This window comes from Notolabrus celidotus, chromosome 18 (genome assembly GCF_009762535.1).
Source record: "Notolabrus celidotus isolate fNotCel1 chromosome 18, fNotCel1.pri, whole genome shotgun sequence".
NCBI classification, from domain to species: Eukaryota; Metazoa; Chordata; class Actinopteri; order Labriformes; family Labridae; genus Notolabrus; species Notolabrus celidotus.
In genome coordinates, this window is record NC_048289.1 from 30,797,770 (window position 1) to 30,824,669 (window position 26,900).

The window sequence follows — 26,900 nt, forward strand, 5'->3', positions numbered from 1 at the left end:
AGCGTCTTCTCAACAGTCTTTGCTTTTTATTCTCAGATCAGTCATCGTCTCTTCACAGTTTTTGGAACCACCAGCATGAGATTAAAAACTAGACTAAAACAAGAGCAGAGAGTGATGCGTTCAAGAGCTACGTGTACGGGCACGGGGGGGGGGGGGGACATGTTACATGTGGAACAAACGGAGACAATAAGCGCTGACAGCTGGAATGATTCATACGACGTTACAAACAGGAGAAATAAAACCGGAGGGTGAGCCGGGTTCTGTTTCTGGCACCGGCAGGGTCATCTCAGGTCATGATGGGTGGCACACACACACACATACACACACACACACACACAAAGGCAAGGCTCGTTGGCACTCGTAGGACGGGCATGCGCGAGGAATGCCAGCTCACATCGCCACTCTCCCGAGTCCGAGGCCAGCAGCAGCAGCAGCAGCCTCCCGCTCTGCTGTGCCAACAGCAGCAGGGCGCAGCGGGAGGAGGCGTGCTGTGAGGCGTTCAGGTCCTCATGACTCACAGTTAGTGACCGTGAAACCCACAGAGAAGCGTGACACATATCCAACCACGGCTGTCTCTGAAAAGCTCCCGTCTGGGGATCAGGTCTCCTCGTTTGGGAGGGTTCAGATCGGCTTGACTGCTTTGTTTTTGTCACAACGAGGCCGGTTTGATAAATGTTGTGTTTCCACTGCAGGAACTAGGAACTGTTCTCCCTACAACAGACCCCTTCTCAACCAACGCGAACCTGGCTCTAGTTCAGGGCTGGTGCTCGCGCTGGATCAGAGCTGGTTCAACTTGCAACCAACTTTCCGCCCGCTCAACCGCTTTTCCCAGCAGCGCTAGCAAGAACTTTCCCTCACAACAACAACGACGATGGCACTCCCGCTTGTTCTGGATCTCCTGCCAGGACCAAACCACAAGGAGGCATCTTGTTTCCTCGACCTTGGAATCCATTAGCTTCGTTCTGTTTGGTTTGTCTTTTTGGTCACGGCAACCTCACCCTTGCCCGTCACCCATCGCCCCTGACATAAGCGGTTCTCGGTTCTAGACCAGCAAAGAATTAAAGCTGCTCTGGAACCTGTTTTCCTGGCTGGGAGCCGGTTCTCTTGCAGTCAAAACACAAATAGCTGGTTCTCAATTGAGCACCGGCTCCAAACCGGCGCTGAAACTGCCTCGGTGGAAAAAGGGGTAACAGAGAGCAGGATCCGAATCAAGTTCCAGGAACATTAATTCACCACATACACACTCGCAGCTCAGGAAATTTAGGGTGCAGCCACATTTTTAAAATGTGTGCTTTAACAAAGCAGGTTTAACTTGGACCAAGTCTAGTCCTTCATGCATAAAACCTGAGGACTGACCCAGCATATCATCGTTTCTGCAGATTCAAACATCCTGCAGAGGAAATGAGGACGAGCGGTGAATGACAGTGATTTAATGCCTCCCAGGTTAAAAACTGTAACTCCTGACGCTCTTCTTCTACTGTACTCTTCATATGAACCGTTCGCCCCGCGGCCCAGTCTACCTCCGTGTCAGAAGAACCTGACGTACTCTATTAAACCATCTACAAATGGCACGGTTATAAAGTTTCAGCGCTGCAGTTAAAAGTTCTGCAGAACCACTTTTTAGCGTTCTCACAAAGAGGAATTAAAAACACTCGACGCTGAGAGGAACGCCACTTCGAGTCCAGACCTTAATCCGGACTGACGACTCCTCAGAGGTCCCGAGTGCTGGAGTAGAAAATAAATAAGAAAAGAAGGAGAGAATAAATATTTGTCTGAGGATCTGGAGCGCGCTCTTTCACGTCACGCTGCTCCTCAACAACAGGCTTTACTTCCAGGTTTAGAGTTTCTCCCCCCGCCCCCCCTCCCTCTCTAACTCATGCTATGGACCGGTCCTTCTGAAACCGTATCCACAAAGACTTCCTGTGTCCTCCAGGAGAGCTTCAACAAATCTTCGATTGTTTTAAAGGTTAAGAAATTAGGAGAGAAACGTATGTGAGCGCGGAGAGGACGAGGCTCCTCGGATAGTTTTTCGTGTGTGTGTGAGTCCAGGACCTGTCTCTCTGTCAGTCCAGACCCTGTAAATCAAGGCCCCCGTGAGTCCTGGCCCCCTCTCCTTGTTGAGTGTGAAGCGTTCTGTCACAGTGTGGCCTCTGAAGCTGAACCGGTGTGCTTTTAAACATACCTTAGGTCACATGCTCGGCGCCCTCTCACCCCTCCTGCCTGAAAGCTGGATCCAGCTCTGCTCCCCTAATCCTATAAACATTTTCTATACGCATTCTTTCTTCTTCCCACGCCCCCTCATCCTCTTCCTCATCCCTTCTTCCTCACATTCAGCTGCTCTACGATCATCCTCTTCCTTCACTTCTTTTCCTTTCCTTCTTCAAACATCCATCTCTTTCTTTACTTCACTGTACTTCTCTTCAGACTTCCTTGCTGGATCCAGACTCTGGTTTTAGACTCTCACACACACACAGGGCGCTCAGAGCTGCAGAGAGGGAGAGGCTGTAGATCCTGTAATTAGCGCGCGCCTGGAGGGGGCACGGGGACAGAAACACATGACTCAACAGATAAAAGAGGGCACAATGAGCCACACAGACTCCTTCTCCAGCGTGAGCGCTGACTGATCTCAGTCCTGGGTTGTTAGTGGTCCTCCGGTTAAAGCAGCAAACCCCCCCCCCCCCCCCTCTCTCCAAGTCTACTGCACCAACACAGGCCCACACTGGTCTGAGAAACATCTGGAAGTGCTCTCTGTGGCAGCTCTGTGGGGAACAAGGAGACATTCCTGCTCCGACAGACTGCAGAGGGAGGGAGGGAGGGAGGAAGGGAGGGGGGTACAGTCACAAAAACCTTCCTCCTGAAGAGAGAGAGGAAGAATAGGACGTCCATCCACAGTCTTTCATGTGGTGCCACCTGGTCTGCAGCATTTAAATGAGCAAAGTTCCAACACAGCACGCCCCTTCATGCCGGGTGGGTGGTGTAGTGGTGGAGGATTGGGGGGGGTCTATACATTGAGGCCCCATGCTTTCCCCCATCTTATTGTTCTAATGAGGTAGGACAAGGTTCAGTCACTTGTTCAACCCTCTGCAGCTCCACAGGTTCAGTCTTGCCAAAAGGAAAAACATCCACAGGCAAAAGAAAGCAGGTGGAGGGGGGGTTCAGGGCGGCTCGAGCCACACCGTGGATACAGCTGGGGGGAAGGCAGGGGGGGCGGGGGTCCAGACAGATGAAACCTTCAAACCAGGCCTTCCTGTCAGTCACTTCTCCAACAGCTGCTTCCTCTGCTGCTCCCACAGGGCCTCCAGGTGATCCGCCCTCTTCAGCGCAGCCTATCAGAGCACAGACACATACGTACACACGCCGTCAATCATCTGAGCCGAGCCGTGTTTCATTATTCATCATTTCTCTGTTCTGTATCAGTCTCCAAACCTCGTGCTGCTTCCGGAGCTGGTTGACGGTTTCTTCCTTCTTTAGGATGGCCGACTTCACCCTGATGGAGGAGAAGAAGAGACGGGTCAGCGAGGGAGGAACATCAACTGTGAGAAGAGCCTCAGTATCTCTTTTCATTAATACGCTGAAGACACACAGTTGTACCTTCCCCTCCAACACAATAATCCAGACAGACTAGATCATTTACTTAAGTGCCTCATAGACATCAGAAGCTGGATGTCCAATAACTTTCTGAAGCTTTAACCCTGACAAATCAGAAATCATCATTATAGTCTTTCTCACTCCTCCACCTTTCTCCATAACAAAATCCCCTCTGCAAACATTTAGGAGGGACATTTGACTCTGATCTCTGCTTTGACACTTGTGTAAAACATGGAGTTAAATCCTGTTTATTCCACCTCAAACAAATCTCCAAAATAAGATCTTTCTTTTCCTCCTCCGATCTGTCCAAAGTCATCCATGCTTTCATTTGTTCTCTTCTTGATTATTGTAATGCTCCTTTAACAGGTATCAGTCAGAGCTCCCTCCACAGACTCCAACTAGTCCAAAAATGCAGCACAAATATCAACACATCACTCCTGTCCTCGCCAGCTTACATTGGCTGCCAGTTTTTTATCGTGTTGATTTTAAGATCTTATTGATTACTTTTAAAAATTTTAAATGCACAGGCCCCAAACTCTTTAAGAGACCTTTTAACCCCCTATGTGACTGGGCGGCCCCTTAGGTCTGTGGATGCATCTCTGCATGGTTGTGCCAAGACCAAGACTCCGCCTTAGAACCGGGCCTTTTCAGTCAGAGCTCAAAGGCTGTTGACTCCCTGCAGATTAGACAGTCCACAACTTTAACTGCTTTTAAATCCTCACAAAAACCTTTTTATATAAGAAGGCACATCTCCACCCCTACATCATGAATATATATTATTTTTTCTATTTTAATTTTCTCCCTGTCTGCACCGTTTTTTATGCTTTGTAATTTTCTACATTTCATGTTATGAAGCACTTTGTAACTTTGTTAAGAAAAGTGCTATATAAATAAAGTTTATTATTTATTATTATTATTTGTATTATTATTGTTATTAAGTCCATGATTATGTCTCAGGTCATCTTCTTTCTGCTCTGCGTTCCTCTGCTGGACGTGTCTCAGACTCTGGCAGACGCCCAGAGGACCGCCTCAGTTTCCACCATGTAATAATTCTGGACTCAGGTTTAAAGCGGATGCCAAGCTCCCGCTTCACACCTTGAAAGGAACATTGTATTTGGAGCCAGCTGGCCTCCAACAATACTTATTAAATGTTGGGAGACTGCGGCTGACCTAAATCCTCACACAGAAAACTTGAATAACGGCCCTGAGTCGCTCGTGTTCAAAGTTAGAGTTTACACCCTTCGGATGTTGTGCACTAATCACAAAGGCTTTATTTGTTGTGTGGATTAAGAATTACTGCACGAACACTGACGACTGGAAATCAAAAAAACAGCACAAGCAGGCCTGCAGTGAACACAACAGGCTTTCACAGGAGAACAATACACCTGAGTTCCTCCTCAGAGAACAGGGTTGTCTTTAATCTGGAATATGATCTGATCACTGGAGTCTAAGGAGAAGTTAGTGTCAGGTTTGGGGAAGGAAGATCCCTCTAGAGGTTCACAAGGAAACAGAGTAACAGCCAGAACACAATCATGTGAGAGAGAAGATGACCTTTGACCTTCTGTAAGAACAATCACTTCATCACTTCCCCCTGTGAGGCATTTTATGTAAAACACATGAATAATCAGAGCATGAATTATTGAGTTATAACCAAATATGTGCTTCCAGAAATCACAGTGACCTTTGACCCCTGACCACCAACATCTAATAAGATTATACTTCAGTCAAAGTGGATGTGAAGACTTTCCCTCGAGGGGATCTGGATTATTAAACAACGGGACGGACAAGAGGACGACTTTCATGACGCTGCTGAGCTCACTGTGGACGGACGAGAGGAGCAAATTCCACTAGACCCGTCTCTGATCCATCACAGCTGATAGATCTGATAGGTTTCTATTCAAGTCAATGTGTTAACTTCCACTGGATCCAGCTGCGTCTCTGATCCTGCAGGTCGGAGTCCTCCGGATTAGATACACAAGACTTCTATTTTTGCAGGATGCCGGAGCACGACGCATCAATCTCAGATCTTGTATTTCACTTAACTACAACAACAAACAGTCATGATGAGCTTAGACTTCAAGATCCTTCTGCTCACATTTAAAGCTCTCCATAACCTTCCCACCTCTCTGATCTCCTTCAAACATACACACCTACCCGCACTCTCAGATCCTCTTCCTCCATGCTCCTCACTGTAACCCACGCTCGCCTAACCACCGTGGGATCTGGAGCATTCAGCCGTGCAGCTCCTGATCTCTGGAACTCTTTACCACTAACCATCTGTAACTCAGACTCTCTTCCAAATTTCAAATCCCGCCTCAAAACCCACCTTTTTAGAACTGCATATACTCTGTAAACTCCTGAAATGTACCTTTTACTGCATTTCACCCTTCCATTCATTGTGTTCTTTTCAGGTTGTACATTGTTTGTTGTATCGAGTACTTTTTTTCTTATTGTGTTTTTACTATTGTTAGTAGGTGACCTTGGGTGTCCTGAAAGCCACCCTTGAACAACATGTATTATTATTATTATTATTATCATTATCACTGCGTACCTTTGGTGGACTTCAGCCAGCTCCTCCTCCTTCTCTCTCGTGACTCTCTCCACCTCCAGCCGCATCCTCGCTCGAAGCTCCGACACCTCCACCTTCATCCTGCGGTTTTCCTCCTCCGTCATCACCAGACGGTCGGCGAACTCCTGCCGTACGACCTCGGCCAGGCTGCGGCGCTCCTCCACCAGCTTGTCTCTGTTCTGTAAGTTTGAAATGGAGTTCAGATCAGATCTTTGTATCTGCTGTGTGGTTTAACTCTGAAGAAGGTCACTTCCTGTTTGCTCCTCCTGAGGACTCGCTCCTTACCTGCGTGACGTCCTCAGTCTCCTGCTCTTTATGTTGCAGCGCCGCCTGCAGTCGGATCAGCTCTCCCTCCGTCTCCATCTGCTGCTTCCTCAGCTCCTGATGTTTCTCCAGAGCCGTCCTCTCCGAGCGCTCCAGCTCCCTCAGCTCAGACTCGTACTTTTCCCTCACACGCTTCACCCTGACGACAGTTAGACGTTTGTTAGTTAATGAATCTGTTGTTTGAGCGGCAGAGGAAACTGTGCAACAGAAGGATTTAAAAAAGTGAAATGTGCGTTGTCACCTGTTGTCGGCCGCCCTCTCACACTCCTCCTTGTCCTTGCTCGTCTCCTCCTCCAGCGTCCAGATGGCGAGCTCGATCTCTTTGTCGCGTTCTCGCCGCAGCTCCTCTTTGAGCTCGCGCTCGCGGCTCAACAACCAGGCTTCCTGTGAACACACACACACACACACACACATTAATACACACAGGTTAAGGGACACATTCAGACCCCTCCTCTCGCTCTGAACCAGAGTCAGTGGGTGTCTCGTATTTGTCTCTCTACTTACAGTATCTTATATAAAGTACGACTTACTGATATTTAGTGACACTTTGTTTGAAGATGTCTAAATGTAAACAAACCTCTTTTTTCTTGTAGTTTTCTTCCCAGGTCTGCTTCTCAATGTCCAAGCGTTCCTGCACTGACTTCATCTCCAGCTGGTTAAAGCAACAACACTCAGTAAGCACGCTGTAGTCCTGCAAACCCTCTGATGGAGGTCTATAAAGGTGCAGACAGCAGATATGAAGTGTTTCATTGATCAGTTTGTCCTCCTCACCTGGTGCCTCCTCTCCTGCTCCTCCCGGCTCTTGTCCAGCTCGTCTCTGAGAGCTCGTCCGGCCAGAGAGCTGTTCTCCTCCAGCTGCCTCCTCAAGTCCTCCAGCTCAGCGCGCTGCCTGTGAGACATACACAAAGAAGAGCTTTTTTAAAAGAGAACCAGGAACCAGGAAAAGCCAGAACTCTTCAAAAGTCTGAATGATGTGATCAACTCCTGGACGACTCTTTCAGACAGGAGTTCTTGTCATGGCTGTGGCAGTGCCTTCTCTCCCCTGTTGTGTTAACCCTCCTCTCTGCCTTTGCCCCCTCCTTCCTGTGTGCTTGGTGAAGGTGTGGCTCAGGAGACACACCTGTGAGCGATCTGAATCAGCAGCACTACAAATACCTGGTCCTCCTGCCACTTCAGTGCCGGATTGTTCCTTCGCCACGGGTGATTATAATCGTCAAGTACTCAGTCATCAAGTGTGTCTAAAGCCCAAGATCCACAGGATGCGTCGCGTTACGTTACGGCTGCGCCGCGCACGTCGCAGCAAATAGGTTCCCATTCAAGTCAATGCTCTAGAGTCCACAGGGCGCGCTGCGGCGCGTCTCAGCTCCGTCTCTGGAGCGTTCCGCCGCGCCGCTCTGCCAGAGATACGCGGGGAGTCTATTTTCGCCGCTCCCCGCGCCCAGCACGCGTCAATCGACACAGAAATGATCGAACTATCCCGGAAGTCAGGCACGAGGATCGTATGCAACATCCGCTCACTTTCAAAATAAACACCATGTGCAAACACAAGATCGTAAATTTCACCACTTCTTCAACATTACGTCATAACCTGTGGCATCGGGCCAGACGTCAGTCTCAAAAGATATCCGACACCATGGACGAGGAAAAGTTTATACTGTGTTGTTCTCGCGCGTTTTGGAGTTCTCGAGGGATCTTGAGTTTCCTGCTCCGGAGTGCGCGCCGCTCCAGACACGCATCCTATGGACCAGGGCGAAAGCCCCGGGACGGAGCAGAGCCGTGTCGCAGCCGTAACGCGGCGCACACGCATCCTGTGGATTCCCCGAGTAAAGATCAGAGTTTTTTCCCCTCATGCCTAACGTGCTGTGTTTTTTCTCTCCGTGTGCAGCGATCCTCCTGCTACCTGTTTTTCACCAGGCGTCTTGGAGCTGGCTTCCTGGATATTTTTGTTTTACCTCAGTTGTCTCCACAATAAATTGATTGTACTCTTCAATTTGTCTCTGTCTCAGCTCCTGGGTCCCTCTGTTGAGAGCACACCCTGACAGTTCTCGTCTTTTCTGTGATGATACTTCTCATTCTGGAGCATCTTGTTTCCAGGGATGTGTCTTGCTTATGCTTTTGATTTTGCACAGGATGGTGACCTTTGACCTCACCTTGCAGCCAGCTGGGCCAGCCTCTCTTTCTCATCAGCCACCTCCTTGTAGAGACGCCTCCTCTGCTGCTGCAGGGACAGCTCCTCCTCCTGAAGCTGTTTCTCATACCTGACGGCACACACGCACACACACACTCTGTGTTACATAAACAGTGTTTGTTTATTACACACTGGCAAAGCAAACACATCACTGGTAACAAACCCCACTAAGAGGCTTTAACTTGAAGCATCATCACCTCTTCTGGTGTGTTCTTTAAATGATCCTAAAAACAAAGGATGTGCTTTAAACTGAAGCTCCCTCTGATCTGAGGTCACTACCTCTGTTTGGCGAGCTCCCGCTCTCTCTGACTCTGCTCCTCCTTCTCCCTCTCCAGCTGCTGCCGGAGCTCCTCACACTGCCGAACGTAGCGCTGGGCGGCCCGCTCGTCTGCCTGCAGCAGCTCCGCCTCGTGAAGCGTCCGCAGCTTCTTCAGCTCCTGTTTGTGCTTCGAAATCAGCTTCTGGATCTCTGGCTCCAGGCCTGAGGGAGGACGAGGAAGAAGAACACAGTTCAGGGTGTGTTTACAGAACACTTGGTTTAATTTGCAGGAAACAAAGCTGACAGTTCTTTTCAGGAAGTCATCCTGTACAAACATGAGTCAGATTACTGTGAGGTTTGTTTTAGATTGAAAGATTAAGACTTCATTAAATAACTGAAGGTGTCATCCACTGAGTAAAGACCAACACATCACTGTAAGATATCAGCCCCTGTGACTACACACACACACACTGTGCAGACTCTTCATGGAGCTGCTGGATCACAGGCAGGATGCGCTGAAACAACAGGACTCATATTTGTAAGGCTCTGCAGTCTGTTTGTTCTGGTGTTAAACCAGAGGAGTGAGGAAGGATCATGAAGATACAGCTCAGTCTGTTCTCTTCAGTCCCTGGTTTAACCTATAATCCGGCATCTGTGTGAGCAGTGCTTCTGATCATGCATGTCAGAGTTTATGTCATGAGGAGCTACCGGCTGCTGACACAGTACTGTGTGTAGTACTGTGTGTAACCGACCCCTCGATCAGGGCCTTTCTCTGTTTTGAAATACTTCCCATTTGACTGTATTAGGTGTTTTCTGACACTCACTTTGGGTCAGGTGGTTAGAAGTTGGTAGCTCCATAAAGCCGCCTTATTCTGAGGTCAGACTACAGGATTAAAGCAAAGTTAAAAACCGATCCAGCACACGCAGGATGTTGGGACTCGTCACCTGTGAGGCAGGATCTGAAGATCGGTGGTTTTATCTAGTGTATTGTGTCACAGTGAACGTCTGAGACACCTCACGACCTCTCGATAGAATGCCTAGCATGTTAGATTTTTCTCTCTGTCGTCTACGATGTGTTCCATCATGTCAGTCATGTCGACCAGTGAGAGCACAGAACGCCACTGTAACTAGCTAAATACTGCGATGTGCAATGCTCTGATCCTGTCTTGAAGTTGGGTCTCTGTTCATAATTTAACATAGAGTGGTCTAGACCTGCTCTGTTTGTAAAAGCGTCTTGAGATAACATTTGTTGTGATTTGGCGCTATACAAATAAAGATTGATTGATTGATTGATCCATTGAGGATGTGTTCGTTACCTTTGACGGTGATCTCCTTGATCTTCTTGGTCTTCTCGTCGATCCACTTCTCCCTTCGGATCTTCTCTGTGGCGCTCATTAACTCCTTCAGCTTCTTGATTTCCTGTGGAGGGAGATTCGGAGACAGAATGAATAATGGGGGGCGGTTTGATCCTCAGATTTTACAAAAAACGTGAAACAAATCAAGAGGAGTGAATGTTAGAGGATTAAATGGTTTATTAAACGACAGAAGAAAAGGTTTTAGAGGAAGAGGCGAGAGCAAACAGCAAGACAAAATTTAATGAAAAGAAAAAACGTTTTTAAAAATGAAGGGAAAGGATGAGGCGACTCACATGCAGACAGACTTTCCCACAGGAGTAAAGAGGGATAGAGAAAGGAAAAATGAACGGCAGCATGAGAGAGATGACCGTGCCAAGGATGACTGGATAAAAGGAGGGGAAAAAAGTTACCTCACACAAGGGACCCAGAATTTGCCACACCTGAAAGCCAGAAAACAGCAGAAACACCAGGACAGAGACGGACAGTGAAGAAGAAGAGGAAGAAGAAGAAGAGAGGGAGAAACAGAGAAGACAGTTAAACCGAGGCAGCACCGCAGGAAAGCAAGACCTTCTCACAAGATGCAAAGCTCAGGCAAGTTATCTGCACATGCCAACCCGTCAATCTGCACAAAGAACATCCCATAATCTCATCCCGCCTCACCATTTCATGCTGCTCCTGCATCTGTGCAATCTTCTTGGTGTACTTCTGGTCCACCTGCTTCAGCTCTCCCACCACTCCTTCACAGCGCTCGCTCAGAGCCTTCTTATCGTTGATCAGCTGAAGAGAGAGAGAGGGGGGGGGGGGGGCTGCTTTATACAGTACATCTCCAGGGAAGCAGAAACACCAGCTGCAGCAGAGGAGAGATGTGTGTGTGTTTACCTGATCGATGAACGTGAGATGTCTCTGAATAGTTGCTTCATATTGTTCCTTCTGGAGCTGGAAGTTTCTGCCCAGCTCCTTCTCCGTTTCCTTCACATGTCTGACCGTCAGCTCCCTCTGCTGGGCCTGAAGAAGGGCAGAGAGGAGACACACATGATGAATATACTGCATCAGGTTGAGCCTGCTGCAACAGAGGACCATGACATGTGTTGAACTTTGTGTGCATTCCCTCACCAGCGCAGTCTGCAGCATGTTGACGGTGCGTTTCTTCTCTTCCAGCTCCAGTTTGATCCTCATCATGGATCCGCTGATTTCTGCAGCAGTGGCAGACGCCTGCTCCACCCCGACCAGCTCCTCCTCTGACAGCACAGCCTGAGATCACAGAGTCGACAAAGTCATCAACATGCCTGACTTTTGACTCTTTTATGCAGTCAAGGAAATCCAACAGCATCAGAGTGAACATGATTCTGGCTCTGACCTGTTTACCATAATTTAGCCAAGCTGACTCACAAGAAAAATATCTCTAAATGAGCCTCAGTGTTTTAGATGAAAAACAAAAACACAGTATTTGAAGTCATGAGAGGCTGTCAGACAGATCAGAGATCATAAGGCGATTTTCGACCGGAGGAACTTTACCCCTGAACTATGTGCGTTTCGACCGGTAGACCCAGGGTCTAAATTTAGTTCAGGGGTAGATAATCTCCCCCTTAAAAAGCCCCTGCTAGGGAGGTAGTACTTTTCGAAAGGTCCCGGGACTTTCGGGGGGAAGGGCCTGCAATGCTGGACCTGTCTGATTGGTAGATTAACTGCAGTGTTTTTATTCCGCCCTCCGTCCACAATAACATCACACACATCTGTGATTCACTTGATTTCTCTTTCTTTCACTAGTTTTTATTTGTTCTATCTTTTTTGTATGTGTGTGTACTTTTCAAAAGAAGAAGCTGTGTCATTTTGTTTTTGCCAAAAAAAAATTGCACTTTTTTTTCAATTTTTTTTTCTTCAAAATTTTAATTTTTCAAAAAAAAATCATTTTTTTTTTTTTCTCAAAAAATTTTTTTCAATTTTTTTTTTTTGTCCATTTTTTTGTCAAATTTTTCCAAAAACCATTCACAGTCATTGTTTTTTCCATCTGTGATTCTCTTGATTTCTCTTTCTTTCATTAGTTTTTATTTGTTCTATCTTTTTTGTATGTGTGTGTACTTTTCAAAAGAAGAAGCTGAGATTCTCCGGGTCAACTTTTTTGCCAAATTTTTTTTTTCATTTTGTTTTTGCCAAAAACAAATTGCATTTTTTTTCAATTTTTTTTCTTCAAAATTTAAATTTTTCAAAAAAAAAAAATTGAAAATTTTGTTTTCTCCAAAAAAAATGTCCACATTTTTTTTGTCAATTTTCTTTTTCAAAGTGTTCTTTTGTCAAACATTTTTTTTTCCGTTTTTTTTTTGTCAATTTTTTTTGTCAAATTTTTCCAAAAACCATTCACAGTCATTGTTTTTTCCATCTGTGATTCTCTTGATTTCTCTTTCTTTCATACGTTTTTATTTGTTCTATCTTTTTTGTATGTGTGTGTACTTTTCAAAAGAAGAAGCTGTGATTCTCTTGATTTAGCAGCTTGTAACAGTAGTCTTCTCTCAGCCCACCGTGAATGCGTCTCTCCCGGTGTTCCGGTTTTAAAAGTGACCCTGTAAACTGGAGACCTTCAGCTGAACGTGTCAGTGTTTGTGGAGTTTACACAGCTGTTGAAACACAGAGGGAGTTCCTGGGAATGCAAACTAGTTTAGTTTTTATTAAGATTTCAAAATATTCTCATCAGATATTAAATGATGGTCTAAAGACGTTTATGAGGGATGCATCCGGCTGAGAGTCTCCAGTTAACAGGGTCGCTGTTTAAACCAAAACACCGGCCGATCTCTGCCACGGCTTTTTGAGTTCAAAAGGATTTTAAAGCCGTGTTGAAACGTCTTTGCTACTCGCGCTTATCTCCTCTCACGTGTTGATTCAGTGAATCCATCTGTGATGAAATAAAGCACCATCTAAAACAGACCAGCTGAGTCTCTTCATGCTAACAGGCTAACTGTTGTGTTGCTCATAATGATACCTGCCTGTCCGTCTGCTTCTATGGCGTCATCTGTGATGAATGGCATTCCTCTTTGTTTTACTGCCCTCTACTGGTCTGGTGGTGTAGTGCATTTACTTTTTTTCCCCTCCATACGTCACTGGCCTGATTTACACAATCTACTCGGGACTTCAGCCCGCGGTCGAAACGCAGACAACAATGGGGGACCAGGAACCTTTCAGTTCAGGGTAAAGGTTAAATGTCGGTCTCTTCATGCTCTAAAGACACTGACCTCTCTGTGTGACCCTGAGGTGACAGAGCGAGGTCTCTCCTGTTCAGACTTCTCCATCTCATCCAGGAAGCTCATGATGCTCTGCAGCTTGGCCTCAGAGAGCAGGGCGCCCCCGTCTGGCAACGCGGGGTGGTGGATCAGCTGGCCGTGGCGCTCCAGGTTGTCGGTGGTCAGAGAGTTGGAGTCTCCGTCCTGTAGTGAGGCAGATGTGAGAGATGTGTGTTACAGTCACGTCCACGCTGACTGAACATGCGTGTGAATACTGACTGACTCAAAGAGGACTAACCTCGTCTATCCAGGCGTATTTCTCTTTGTGGTAGCACTTGGGCTCGGACAGCCTCTCCGGCTCCTCCTCTAACAGCTTCAGGGTGTCCAGCAGCTCGTTCAGGGTGGTTTTAGACGGAGCCCTGCTGGACAGAGCTCCCTGCCGCTGGTCCTCCACGCTGACCGACCTCTGCAGGATCTCCTGGAGAGTGAAGACAACAAATATACTTATAATGGGACCTAACATAAAGAGCTACTTTAACATTTGAAGGAGAGAGGAGCATTAAAGGTCTTCAGATATTTACCTGGGAGCACTGTGAGCCTCTGCAGTTGGACAGAGCTGGAGAAACAGCTCTGAAGCTGGAGAGCTCGCCCAAATCAGCGACAACATTCAGATTAGAGTCTGTGGAACATTTAACAACACAGTCATTAAAGGGTTCTCTGCTGTGTTCTACGACTAGAGTGAAGAGTCTCTTCATCCTACAGAGACGAACAGACCTGTGTTCTTAGCCTTCACATCAGTGGGGGACATCAGGCTGTTGTTGCTCGGGGATGCTGGACTTTTGTTGCTCAGAGATATCTTTGGTGGTTTCTTGCGTCCAGCAGCAGACGGCTGCCTCATGTTTTCCAGCTCCACCTCAACGACATGCTGCACCTCCACTACCCGCTGAACTCTCCTCTGATCCAGGTCCTAAACGCACCACCAGGGGGAGACACCAGGCGGTCAATGTTTATGTACTCTACTCAGTCTTCAGTGTGTGCAGTGATTGCAAGACCTCTTTAAAACATCTCTTTAACCCCAAATCAAAGTTAACCCTTAATAATAAATGATGAACACTCACCCCGGCTGTATTCACGCCCGTGGCAGCCAGGCGTGCGAGGCGAGCTTTCTCTTTACGGATCAGCTTCCTGTCGTTTTCCTGATACTGCTGCTGCTCCACACAAACCTCCACCTCTGCTCTGATCTCCTGATCCTATGAGGGGAAAACAGAGTGTTTGTTCAATGTCAGGAAAGAGGAAGAGATGATGAGAGTGAAGGATGTGGAGGGCTTAGATTAAACTTCATTACCTGAGCGCTCTTGGAGCCTCTGGTACCAGACAGAGCCGGTGAGATGGCTCTGAAGCTCAGCTCCCCGAAGTCGGCCACAACATTTAAATTGGAGTCTGCAGAAACACAGGATGAGTTAACACCTCATCACGACCCTGTGACATTATCTATGTCACTTTGGTGACTGTGCAGACTAACAGACCTGTGTTCTGAGCTTTGACGTCCGTGGGTGAAGTCGGTCTGTTGTTGCTCGGCGAGGCTGGACTTTTGTTGGGAGGACAGATCTTGGGCGGCTTCTTGCGCCCGGTCCCAGCAGGCGGCGGCCTCAGACTCTCCCGCTCCACCTCAGCTGCTTGCTGCACCTCTGCAACGCGCTGAGCTCGTTTCTGCTGCAACTCCTGAGACACGCCACAAGAGGGAGACACACGACAGAGTTTCAGGTCGGCGCAGCCAGGCAAAGACAGAATGGAAGGGACTAAAGTGAAGCTGATTGTTGACATTTTCAGAACAAATCAAGGTGGGAGGATTGCATGAACATAATACATTAAAGTGAATGATTTAAACATGTAGGCTTTGATCCCAACATAGGTAACTGTGTCACTGCATCAACTCATCATCTACACTGGATTTCATGAGTTTTATCTGAAGACAAGTTCTCCGTGTCGTTCTCTACGTTTGAATCAGTGATGTTCACCTTGATGGCAGCGAGGCGGGCAACACGAGCTTTCTCCTCACGGATCCTTCTTCGTTCTTCGTCCTTCTTCTGCTGCTGCTCCAGGCTGCTGTCCTCCTCTGTTCTCTCCTCCCACTCCTTTAAACACAAGAAAGGGATTGTTAGTGTGGCGGCAGCAGAAAGAGAGAATATCAGATTCAAAGGTCAGGAGTCCAGCAGCCTTGAGGAAGAGGTGGATACCTTTCGTTTACTGGCGAGGATGCGTTTGAGCGCTGCCTGGTTCACGTGATGCCTCTTTGCATGGCGCCTGTACCAACGCTGGATGGTGACGGCTGCCTGGTTCACCTGCTGAATGAACCTTTAAAACAACATGATGGACTGTAAGACAGAATTACAATAATAATAACAATAACATTACTATTATTAAAATATTTTATTATTAATAATAATAATAATATAACTATTATTAAAATATCAATAACAATAATAATAATAATAATAATAGAAATATTATTATTATTATTATAACTATTATTATAATAGTAATAACAATAATAGTAATGATAATAATAATAATAACAATAATAACAATAACAATAATAATAATAGTAATAATAATAAATCATAAAATACATAATAATAATAATAATAATACTTTATTTCTAAAAAATACAATGAAATAAAACTTAAAACATAAAACTTTTAAAACAGACCCTTAAAATCAGAGCTAAAATTAAATAAAATCACAAAATTAAAGGTTTCCTGTAAAATTATGTCTTGAGTAATGACATAAAACAAGGGACTGACTCTGAATAGAATAACCAACAGAAGAACGCAAACATAAACATCAAGTGAACACAGAGGAAAGACTTTCATAGCAGCAGGTCTGACCTCTCAGCCTCCTCCTCAGTGGCCTCTCTCCTCCGGGTCAGGACGGGGCTGCCGTGGTGGGCCGACACCGGGGATCTGTTGTTGGAGGTGGAGGAAGACGAGGAGAAATTCTTCTGGGACTTTGTGAGGGAGCCGTTCTCCAGAGACACCTCGTCGTTGGCTGTGGCCTTCAGGATGTTACTGTGAGAAACATATGATTGGAAACCTTTGAGAAACCTCTCACAGGTGAGTGGATCTCATCCTGATACAGACAGACTGAATACAAATAACATCTCCAGAGGTCGGGCAGGAAGTCAGGGCATACTTAAAAGAGGGCTTCTGGTTGGAGCTCTTTGGCGTGAGAGGTTTCTCTGAGTAGTTGTTGTGCAGGATGGTGGTGACAGAGTTCCCGACGGCTCCCTTGTTGCTCCTAGGAATAAAAAAAAGAGAGCACAATGAGACTCTGCAGGAGACACCTCTGAGCATGAGGAGAACCACTGCAGCCTTCTTCACAAAGGACTCACAGAAACTGACACCTACACCTCTGACATCATCACACTCAGTCTGTAGTTTTTGTGACTGAGTCTCATGTGTGGGTGGAATTCCTGAAGGCGGTATCAGCTGCGATGATCAACAGGTATGAAACATGAGGAGCAGGTAGAGAGGTAGAATGCTGCAGTGCAGGTAGTCACCAGACAGTAGGCTAGTGTGTGAGTGTGTGTGTATGTATGTGTGTGTGTGTGTGTGTGTGTCTGAGGCACTGCCCACCTGTTGTTGGCGGTAAAAGTAGCAGCCAGAGTGATGCCAGGCTCTCTCTTCTTCAGGCTGGTGGGCGAGTCCACGCTGCCGGTGCTGCGTGAGCTGGAGTGCAGGGGGAACGCTCGAGGCTGATCATCCTTAGAGAGAGGAGGAGAGTTTTTAACGCCCTGCTTGTGTCTAACAACAAAATGATGAAAAGGACGGCTTCAGAGGTGAACCTTTCCGCGACGGTGGAACGCTTTTTGGTATCTTACCAAACCTTCGTTTCAGAGTGAACCATTTATTAGAGCAGAGTCACAAAACAAGACGGTCAAAGCAACAAGCTGGAGGGCAGCATAGAGCTGTTCTGGAGTCTGGTGGCTAAGAACAGAGTCATGAGGCAGCAGCACCTTTTGCATAATGTTCTCAGACAGGTTTAATAACGTTCATCAGTCGGTGGTGAAAATAAGAACACTGTTGTGTACGTGTGTGTACTTTGATCAGGTAGAGGATTACTGAGCAGCCACTACGGACCGTCTGCTGGCCTCCTGATGGAGTAAGCTTCTGAAGTAATTCTTAAACTTGTTTTCTACAAGTCGTTCAGATCCCCACGGAACAATAGGACACAAGGCCGAGAGTTCAAAAATCTCACACCTCTTTGTTTTAAGAGGATGAAACACTTCTATAAACTCAGTCAAACGTACTGTAGTTATGCTCTTCTTCATTTGTCTAAGCTTGCTGTTACTACAGACAGTGAGACCGTCAGATGTTAAGCATGTGAAGTGTGGTTGAAGGTAAATACCAGGATGTTCCACGTGGTTCGGTCCGGGGAGGCCTTACTAAGGCTGGCGAGTTTCTTGCGTCCATCTGAGCTGCTGTCGAACAGAGACAGGTAGTCCTCACTCTGGTCCTGACTGAGAGACACACACACGACAGAGAGGGTCAGCTCAGTGACAGGGTTATATACAGACAGATATTTCATGACACTGGTCACACTGGTCACTGGAGGTGTTATTATTAAGATATGTATGACTCAGTTCCTTAAAGTGAAACCCACACAGAGCTCAGCACGGAGCAGGAACCCTGAGTCTCAGATTAATGTCCTGATAACAGCTGCAGGACTCGGACTCATCCTCTCCTCCTCCTCTCATCCTCTCCTCCCCCAAAGTCCTGGAATCCAGCGTGCAGCAGCTGAGCGTCTGCTGGGGGGGGGGGGACTCCGCCGTGGATTCCATGATAATGTGCACATGCATATGTTGATCCCACGGCCTGTCGTGCATCCTTCAAATAGCCTCACACACCAGCCTCTCCATCAGGAGGCACAGATGTAGGGTGACCTCCTGTCTGGCCCCGCCTCCACTAATATCTGCTGCAGCCTGCTGGTGCTGTGCGGGGGGTTCTGTCTGGGTAAGTATATAAATGAGTGTGTGTGTGAGTGTGTGTGGGAGAGAGTGTGTGTCTTAGAGGAGGGGGGTAAAACCAGCTGGCTCAATGAAAAGCAATCTGACAGCAGCATTCAGGCAGCACATTCCTCTACTTCACAAGAGAGTGATGCATGGAGAGGAGGAGGAGGAGGAGGAGGGAGCGGAGAGGAAGAGGGGCAGTGAGTGACCCAATGACAGACTGAGACTCTGAGGGGTACTCAGCAGGGATGTAAGGGTATATCCCAAGATGGTAAAAAATACAGATACCGATTATTAGTAGTCAAGGAGGCAGATAATCGATATTTGGAGCCGATATTCATTTGCAGTAAAAGGGGAAATATTGGCGTCAAAATTTTGAAAAGTACAAACTCCAACACTTAACTTCGTTTCAATGCCTTTCATTTATTTATTTAACCTTTATTTAACCAGGTGAGTTAATTGAGAACCAATTCTCATTTTTAAAGCATATGTTCATCAAACAGCTTTTCAGATTTACAACATGTTAAAGGTTTTCTTTATCTTAGACAGTAGACATCTTTGTTTTAACACTCTAACACAAAGTGCAGGGAGCTCCCAGGCTCAGCAGCATGTCTTATAAAGTTCAATGAAAACTTAAACAAGTAAATAGCTCTCTAAAGTTTTCTACAGTAAATAAAGTTTTCCAAAAATGTCAATATAGCTGAAATGTTAATCTTTCACTTATCTTTGTTTTATGGGGGTATTTTAATTTTTTTGATTTTGGGTTGTGTGAGTTTTAAAACACTAGTGGTTGTAGGGGCCCAAACAGATGCTGCTCAGCTTGTCTCCTGCAATGAGAAACTGCAGGGAGAAAGGGAACACGAGCTAGGCTACGGTTTCTGCAGACGGTGTCATTTCTGCCATGTGATTTAGTGATGTTTGAGCCAAATCCTTACCAGAGGATATTTAGAACTGTGAATCTCTCAATCTCTTCAAAACCAAACTGAAAAGTCTGCTGAAGGACACTCAACACTGCAACCACTGATTTGATACTTTTAACTCTTGATATACAGTACTGTTTGTTTGTTTTGTGTGTGTGTGTGTATGTGTGTGTGTGTGTGTGTGTGTGTGTGTGTGTGCAAGCGAGCGTTTTTACAATGTGTTGTTTTAATTGTGACCTGCCAAGGGACTGCAGATGTAAATTAGCTTTAAAGCTGGGGTTGGTAATCAGATTTAGATCCACTTTTTGTCATACTGGTTAAAATGATCTTTGTGTCCTGATGGTAATCAATACATGATGTGTTCTTAAAAAAGAGTGAAAAAAAACTGCTATCTACAGCCAGAGTAAACCTGGGAAAACACCAACCAATCACTTTTTTTTTGGCTCCCAGCCGTTCTGCCCTCCTCCTGCAGAGCGTACATTTCCCCGGCGTGCACTCCTCCGAGTCCCCGTCTCCTGCCTCTACTTCCCCTGACTCTACTGACTGCCCCTCTCGCTCGTCCTCGGGCCTGTCCCCTCTGACCTGATGAGGTGCTTTGCTCAGGACTGTAGTCCGGATCAGAGTCTAAAAAGCTCTCACCAACAAGCAGAATAATTAATGACGTTCAGTAAGTCCTACAGAAAATATATATTTATTGTAGCGTCCGTCCGGACGCTGTAGTGATGACGAGCCGGTTGGTGAACACGTTGATCTTTAATAACCGGTCACTGTCGGCCGTTACCACGCCAACCAACAAAACAACAATCAATGTTTGAATGAATGAAGAACTTCTCCTCTTGTCTCTCCTCTCTCCAGCTCACACACTCTACACCTCTCCTGATGCCTTCACTGACCGTCAACACTGTAGGAATTAAGAACATCTACACTGAACAGGTTTAACAAACAGTAGAGTTGTTACAGTGTTATATATGTGTTATAACTTTTCTCCTGATATCGTGTCACCATGACAACTGGATAATGCTAGCATGATAGTTGTGAGTGCTAACAGCAGCCATGTTTGTTTGTGTTTTTAACTTTCACTATGAGAATGTTTTGGTGAGGACTGGTTTTGAATCAGTCACCATCATATGGTCGCAAGTCAGCGGCGCTCGTGCATGTGAGCGGGGGGCGTCGTTTTGGAGGAGCTCTGAGGGAGGAGGGGAGGGGTTAGACGGAGTCATGAGGAAAAGCTACTTTCAAATTCATGCTGGTTTTCCGAGACTGCCAACCCCAGCTTTAAGCTAACTCTGGTACAATGCATCAGATGGTGACATTTATGTTAAATATTGTACATGGTCCCTTTACAAATAAATCGAATGAAAAATAAATAAATAAAATTGATATCGGCCATCGGATTTTAAAAAAAGGCTGATGCCGATATGCGTCAAAATGCAGAATATCAGCGCCGATAATCTGCCCGGCCGATAATCGGTCTATCCCTAACGGTCATAAGTAGTTTTTTTGCAAGGTGCTGAAAAAAAGTGTGCAGTGGTTTTATTTGAGTTACAACACACTTTAAAAGGAAAAAGGAAGACTTTGTTTACATGAAATATAATAGAAAAAATATACATTTATTGCAACTGTCCATATCTGAGAATTGAAATAAAATAATAGTTATTAAAATTTTGAGTTCAATCCAGTTTTCTTCAAAAACGTTAGTCCAAAAATCAGGATTCAAATTAAACCATGTGTCGAGTGTATCCTTCCATCCCCAGCACTGAAGGTATTTAGAGTGTCTTTAAATTTAAAGCCCCTCTGCTCTGCACCCTCACACTCAGAGAGGAGGGGGGGAGCTGACGGCAGCTGCCGGACAATAGGACCAGAGTGTGCACACACACACTTCTCCTTTCACTGGCTGCTGGTAGAAGGGGGTAACCTGACCTCAAGGTCCCGGCCCTCCCCCTCTAACCTGGGACAAAAGCCCGTCCCTGCACCCCGCGACCCTAGCAACAGCCGCCCAGCTTCCTCGGCTCTTTATCATGCAGGAGCTGCCGCGCCACAATCCCCATTGTCAGAGAGAGGCCGGAGCTCCAGGGCTGCCAGCTGTTGCTCAGTGAAGAGATGCACTCCTCTTCTTCCTCCTCCTGAACTCTTACACACTCTTTATCTGAAACACTCTTTTTTTTTTTCCCTTCTCTGAAAACACAACCTTCATATTTTAGCAGCATGTATGTCACTTTAAAGGTCATTTGATCTAACTGAATGTTAAGTGGAAGTCTTCCCCGGGGCTTCGCTGAGTTCATGTAACAGCACATAATGTTCTATATGCAGCTCAGTGTGTCAATGTCAGCGATAAGGAATGAGGAAAATAGTTCTGACGCAGAGACGGGAGAGGGACTGAGACACTCCGGGAGCTTTGAATGACTTGAGTCAGACTCATCAGACCGTAGATGATCTGTTTATGACTGCGATCGACATGTTTGACTGTGGCTCTGTGTTTTTATATATATTTTTGGGCTTTTTGCCTTTAATGGACAGGACAGCTGAAGAGAGACAGGAAATGTGGGCAGTAGAGAGTTGGGGAAGACGTGCTGAACATGATCACGGCCGGGAGTCAAACCAGAGACCTCTGCGACAAGGAGGACAAGCCTCTGTACGTGGGGCGCTTAGACCGCTAGGCCACCAGCGCCCCTGAATCTGTGTTTTTAACGTATTATAATCGCCTCTTAGTTCATGTGTGTGTGGCGGCTCTTTGTCTGTCTCCACCAGGACACTCAGGAAAGAGAGATCTTTAATCTCAATCAGTTTCTCCTTGTTAAATAAATGTTGAATACATAAGAGATAAATCACTTCTCAGCAGGTGTGTGTGTGTGTGTGTGTACCTTAAACTGATGTTGGCCTGCTGATTGACCTGAGTCGTGCTGTTGGACCTCCTGAGGTTCTTGATGGAGCGGGAGCTCCCGAAGCTGGCATCACTCTGTGGATTACAAAGGTTTGTTAGAGAGTTTTCCAAAGACCAGTTCTCACAGATTTAAAGTGTTCTCTTGTTGATATTAAAACAATGACTGCTGACGTTTTACAAGCTCTGACTGACATCACACTTCCTGCTCACACTGCACACTCACTGATATCTGACACCTGATCTTTGGAGGCGCTGCAGCAGGATCGCACTCATGAATCATCAGATTTGTTTGCAGACATTAAACTTTCATTAAGAGCACATCATAAAACATGTGCGACCGCTCTGACTCGCTCGGTCCTGCATCTTGAAGAGATTAGCTTCAAACAATCTGCAGTTCAGCACAGGAGCAGGAGCAGGAGCTGGAGCTGGAAGAGGAGGAGCAGGAGGAGGAGGAAGAACAGGAGCAGGAGCAGGAGCAGGAGCAGGAGCAGGAGCAGGAGCAGGAGCAGGAGCAGGAGCAGAAGCAGGGGCAGGAAGAGGAGAAGGAGAAGGAGCAGGAGCAGGAGCAGGAGCAGGAGCAGGAGCAGAAGCAGGAGCAGAAGCAGGGGCAGGAAGAGGAGAAGGAGCAGGAGCAGGAGCAGGAAGAGGAGGAGGAGGAGGAGCAGGAGCAGGAGCAGGAAGAGGAGGAGGAGGAGGAGCAGGAGCAGGAGCAGGAGGAGCTAGGAGCAGGAGCAGAAGCAGGAGCAGCAGGAGCAGGAGCAGGAAGAGGAGGAGGAGGAGGAGGAGGAGCAGGAGCAGGAGCAGGAGCAGGAGGAGCTAGGAGCAGGAGCAGAAGCAGGAGAAGGAGGAGAAGGAGCAGGAGGAGGAGGGGAGGAGGAAGGGAGGAGGAGGAGAAAGAGCAGCAGGAGGAGGCGTTACTCACCAGGGTGTTGCGTTTCCCTCGGCTGTCGCTCGCCACAGACACCGACACGGACCTAGAGAAGTACTTCCCGGGCGACGCACTGCTGGGTCTCTTGGATACAGTGAGCTGGGAGCCGGACAGACTCAGGTCCAGGGCGTCTCCGGAGACACCTGTGGGGATGGATGAGGGGCTGCGTGTCGTATGCATCCTCTGGAAATCTGGAGCAGAGCAGAGATATAATCAGACACAACGGGCCACATGTGGTGTTCACCGAGGGACTCTACGGTTACAACCACAACAACAGAGACAATAACAGCTACTGTCCCAGGACGGTTGAGTCTCCCATGGCAACCGACAACAAAACCACACGTTGTTTTTATTACAGCGGGGACGGACCGAAGGACTGACGGACTGAGGGAGACAATGAGATCAAGCTGAAGTTAAAGATGAAGCTTGGTCGTCATGTTGTGAACAAACAAAGTCAGACTGAGGGTAAAATGTTGCTCATGCTAATGCTAACACCTTCATGCTGTTAAAGAGGAACTGCTGAGTAAAGTCTCCCTGCCAGCTGGAGCTGAATCTGACTGTTTGCCGACATCATCATGTTTTGATCACAAAGCAGGATCGTGAGGCCGGGTGGGCGTGAAGACCTTTGAGTGAGGTGGTCCAGGAGAGGCACTGAGTCATGCAGGAAAAAACCATCACCGTATCCCTCAGATGAGATCACTGTGGATCTTTATCCAACTTTAAAATCACACAGCAGAGAGGAAACATGTCAAACGTTTGTCTGAACTGCATCCAAGAAACTCCTGCTCCAGATTAAAGCTTATACTGTTAATTAACAGGATAGCGCTGGTGCCTCACAGCGAGAAGGTTCCTGGTTCGAGTCCCTGGTCAGGCAGGTGCCTCTCTGTGTGGAGTTTGCATGTTCTCTCCAGGTACTCAGGCTTCCTCCCACAGTCCAGAATCATGCTCCCAAGGTTAATTGGTCACTCTAAATTGCCCGTAGGTGTGAGTGCTGACTCCTTTCTGGAGTCCCTGAGCTCCCTTGTCTCGTAGGTTCCTCTGAGCTGCCGTAGACGTCCTCCTTCTGTGGACGTTCCAGACTCCAGCGGCAACAGCTACTACTACTCGTCTTATCACTATCAATGCTCCCTCTCTCTTCATCTCCCTCTATCCCTCTCTCCAACACGGTCTCAGCAGATGTGTGTCTAACATGAGTCTGGTCCTGCTGGAGGTTTCTGCCTGTTAAAGGAAGTTTGTCCTTGCCGCTGTAACTAGCTAAATACTGCAAGGTGCAATGCTCATAGTGGATTATGGTGAGGTCAGACTGAGTCTTACCCTGTCTTGGTGTTGGGTCTGTGTTCATAATTTGACATAGAGTGGTCTAGACCTGCTCTGTTTGTAAAAGTGTCTTGAGATAAGGTTTTTTGTGATTTGGCGCTATACAAATAAAGATTGATTGATAGGTTGAGTGTGTGTGAATGGTTCTCTGTCTCTCCATGTTTGCCCTGTGATAGGTTGGCGACCTGTCCAGGGGGTACCCTGCCTTTTCAAAAACGTAATATGGACTTAAACCCAGAAGTCCTTCCGCTTATCCAAGATCAGGTCGCGGAGGCAGCAGTCTGAGCAACTCGACCCAGACATCCCAAAGTCCTCCAGCTCATCCTGGGGAATCCCGAGGTGTTCCAAGGCCACATGGGATATGTAGTCCCTTCACCGAGTTGTGCAGATGAGGTGATACAGTCATTATGCACCTGTGATGACAGCTTACACACACCAACAACGAGCTACATCATGTGAGTTGCAAACAGAGAGGAAGAGAGCGAGAGATAACACAACACTCATTTCACTTTAACTCTTCCTGTCCCATTAAAGTTACTAACCGTAGACCTTTCTGGAGTCCCTGAGCTCCCTTGTCTCATAGGTTCCTCTGGATCTCTGCTGCTGTGGACATACCAGACTCCAGCTGCTACAACTACTACTATCCGTCTCCCCACTATCATCTCTCTCTCTCTCTTCATCTCCCTCTATCCCTCTCTCCAACACGGTCTCAGCAGATGTGTGTCTCACATCACAGGCGTCTGCAGGCTCGGGACACACTTTGAGAGTCACCATGTTATGAGAGGTAGCCTTACCTGAACTGCAAACCCGACTTGCTTGTTCACAAACATCTAGAGATTGAGAGTACATTATTAGATCATTGTAACTCACTCTACACAGCTGCCAGACTCCTCACACACACCAATAAAAGGGAAGACATCACACCCATTTCAGCCTCTCTTCACTGGTTGCCTGTGGGTTTCAGAACTGATTTTAAGATTTCAACTCTCACTTTTAAAGCCATAAATGGACCTGAGTACCTAAGAGAGTGTCTAAGGATGTATGTCCCCAGCTGCTGCCTGAGATCCTCCAGCAGGTCCCTCCTGGAACTTTTAAGGGTGAAGTTAAAAACCAGAGGTGACCGGGCCTTTGCATTCAGGGCCCGTCACTCTGGAATGACCTGCCGGAGGAGATAAGGCAAGCCAGATCCGTGTCCTCTTTTAAATCTCTTTTAAAAACACACTTTTTTAAATGTGCTTTTACTTCTTAACTCATCACTGACTTTTTAATTGCTGCATAGTTTTTATTATTGTCTTTTACTCAACTCATTTCAGTTCTCCTAACTATGTCATGTGCTTTTGTGCTTTTTTCTCTCGCTATGTCTTGCACTCTGTAAAGCACTTTGTAAACCTGTTTTTAAAAGGTGCTATATAAATTAATGTATTATTATTATTATTACATTATTTTTGTCTCATAAATAGTATATTCTAATATTAAAAGTTTGAAAATATAGGCATTAATATAAAAAAATGACATTAATGAATATTCCTAGTTAGAAAAAGAGGAGGAATTTTCTTTCAGTAAATGAAAACAACTCTAATAGCTGTTTTTAACATAAGCCCCGCCCCTTTACAGGGAACCTGCCAATCACAGTTGATGATTTTGGGGTGGCCAATCAGATTCCAGGGGGCCACTCTCCCCTCTGAACACCCCTTTAGATGCGCCGCTGTGTGAAGCATGGCAGGTTTGATAAATAATGTTATGGACGAAATGGCACCCTAGAAAAAACAAAGCCAACATCAGCTAAAGCTAGTTTACGTCCCTATACTTAGTGTTGTGTTAGCTTTAGCCACATTTCAAGCTGACAGTCACTACGAACCGTTACTAACGGTTACTAACGGTTACTAACGGTTACCGTACACCGAGCCTGCAGGACGGTACCGTGTTGACGGATGGAAATCACACGGTGACATAAAGATAACACTTCAGAGACCTCCCACTGAGCTAACCGTCCACTATCACACATTAGCAGGCTGGGTATACAGACCGACCCGTTTTTAGATGAGGTTCGGTCCAAACAGGCATCAAGCTAACAGTTAACGTCTCTAACGGCTCTCACATCACCCTGTAAACATGGACTGAACACTCACTTCATGAACTGGACTCCAACATCTCTGATAGCTTCACTCCTCTTCCTCCTCTGGTGTTTTAAATCCCAACACAATCCTCTGATCCGCAGTGAAAGTACTCAGAGACTCAGTGCACAAACACTGGGAGCCAAATAACTCGAAACATCATCTCTGTGGTAACTCCACGGCTAACGGCTGCCCCTCCGAGTCTGTGATTGGTGGAGAAGGAGAAGAGTCTCTAGA

The 26,900-nt window shown here is 46.7% G+C and overlaps 1 protein-coding gene and 1 long non-coding RNA gene across 4 annotated transcripts; one reads left to right on the forward strand and one right to left on the reverse strand.

Annotated features, from left to right (window-relative positions):
• Positions 1-4: 4 nt before the first annotated feature.
• On the reverse strand, positions 5-26,872 carry cep131 (centrosomal protein 131). Of its 3 annotated transcripts, none has more exons than XM_034707513.1 (30): positions 26,679-26,872; positions 23,227-23,423; positions 22,285-22,379; positions 17,903-18,014; positions 17,131-17,258; positions 16,688-16,792; positions 16,384-16,563; positions 15,733-15,850; positions 15,514-15,630; positions 15,022-15,217; positions 14,841-14,935; positions 14,614-14,745; positions 14,270-14,462; positions 14,077-14,174; positions 13,794-13,973; positions 13,508-13,699; positions 11,397-11,534; positions 11,163-11,288; positions 10,944-11,060; positions 10,694-10,723; positions 10,245-10,347; positions 8,949-9,150; positions 8,632-8,739; positions 7,253-7,370; positions 7,059-7,133; positions 6,723-6,865; positions 6,443-6,620; positions 6,140-6,336; positions 3,427-3,487; positions 5-3,326 (listed from the first exon to the last, which is right to left on the reverse strand). In XM_034707513.1, exons 2-30 carry the CDS (start codon positions 23,410-23,412, stop codon positions 3,255-3,257), a joined length of 3,795 nt encoding a protein of 1,264 aa, XP_034563404.1. In that variant the 5' UTR covers positions 23,413-23,423; positions 26,679-26,872; the 3' UTR covers positions 5-3,254. The 3 variants fall into 3 exon arrangements, with proteins under 3 accessions (XP_034563404.1, XP_034563405.1, XP_034563406.1); XM_034707514.1 differs by lacking the exon at positions 26,679-26,872 and adding an exon at positions 25,092-25,135; XM_034707515.1 differs by lacking the exon at positions 10,694-10,723.
• LOC117829840 lies at positions 7,572-8,472 on the forward strand. The gene is made up of 2 exons (XR_004634702.1): positions 7,572-7,681; positions 8,367-8,472. It is a non-coding gene; the product is annotated as an uncharacterized LOC117829840 (long non-coding RNA).
• Positions 26,873-26,900: the final 28 nt, after the last annotated feature.

What these genes read in the sequence shown, in the direction of transcription:
- cep131 (XM_034707513.1), bottom strand. Translation starts at nt 23,412, where the DNA reads ATGCATACGACACGCAGCCCCTCATCCATCCCCACAGGTGTCTCCGGA. An exon ending in CAGGCCAACATCAGTTTAAG is followed by an intron (nt 18,015 to 22,284) that starts GTACACACACAC and finishes TGTGTCTCTCAG; the next exon opens with TCAGGACCAGAGTGAGGACT. An exon ending in ATCTCACGTTCATCGATCAG is followed by an intron (nt 11,061 to 11,162) that starts GTAAACACACAC and finishes CTCTCTCTTCAG; the next exon opens with CTGATCAACGATAAGAAGGC.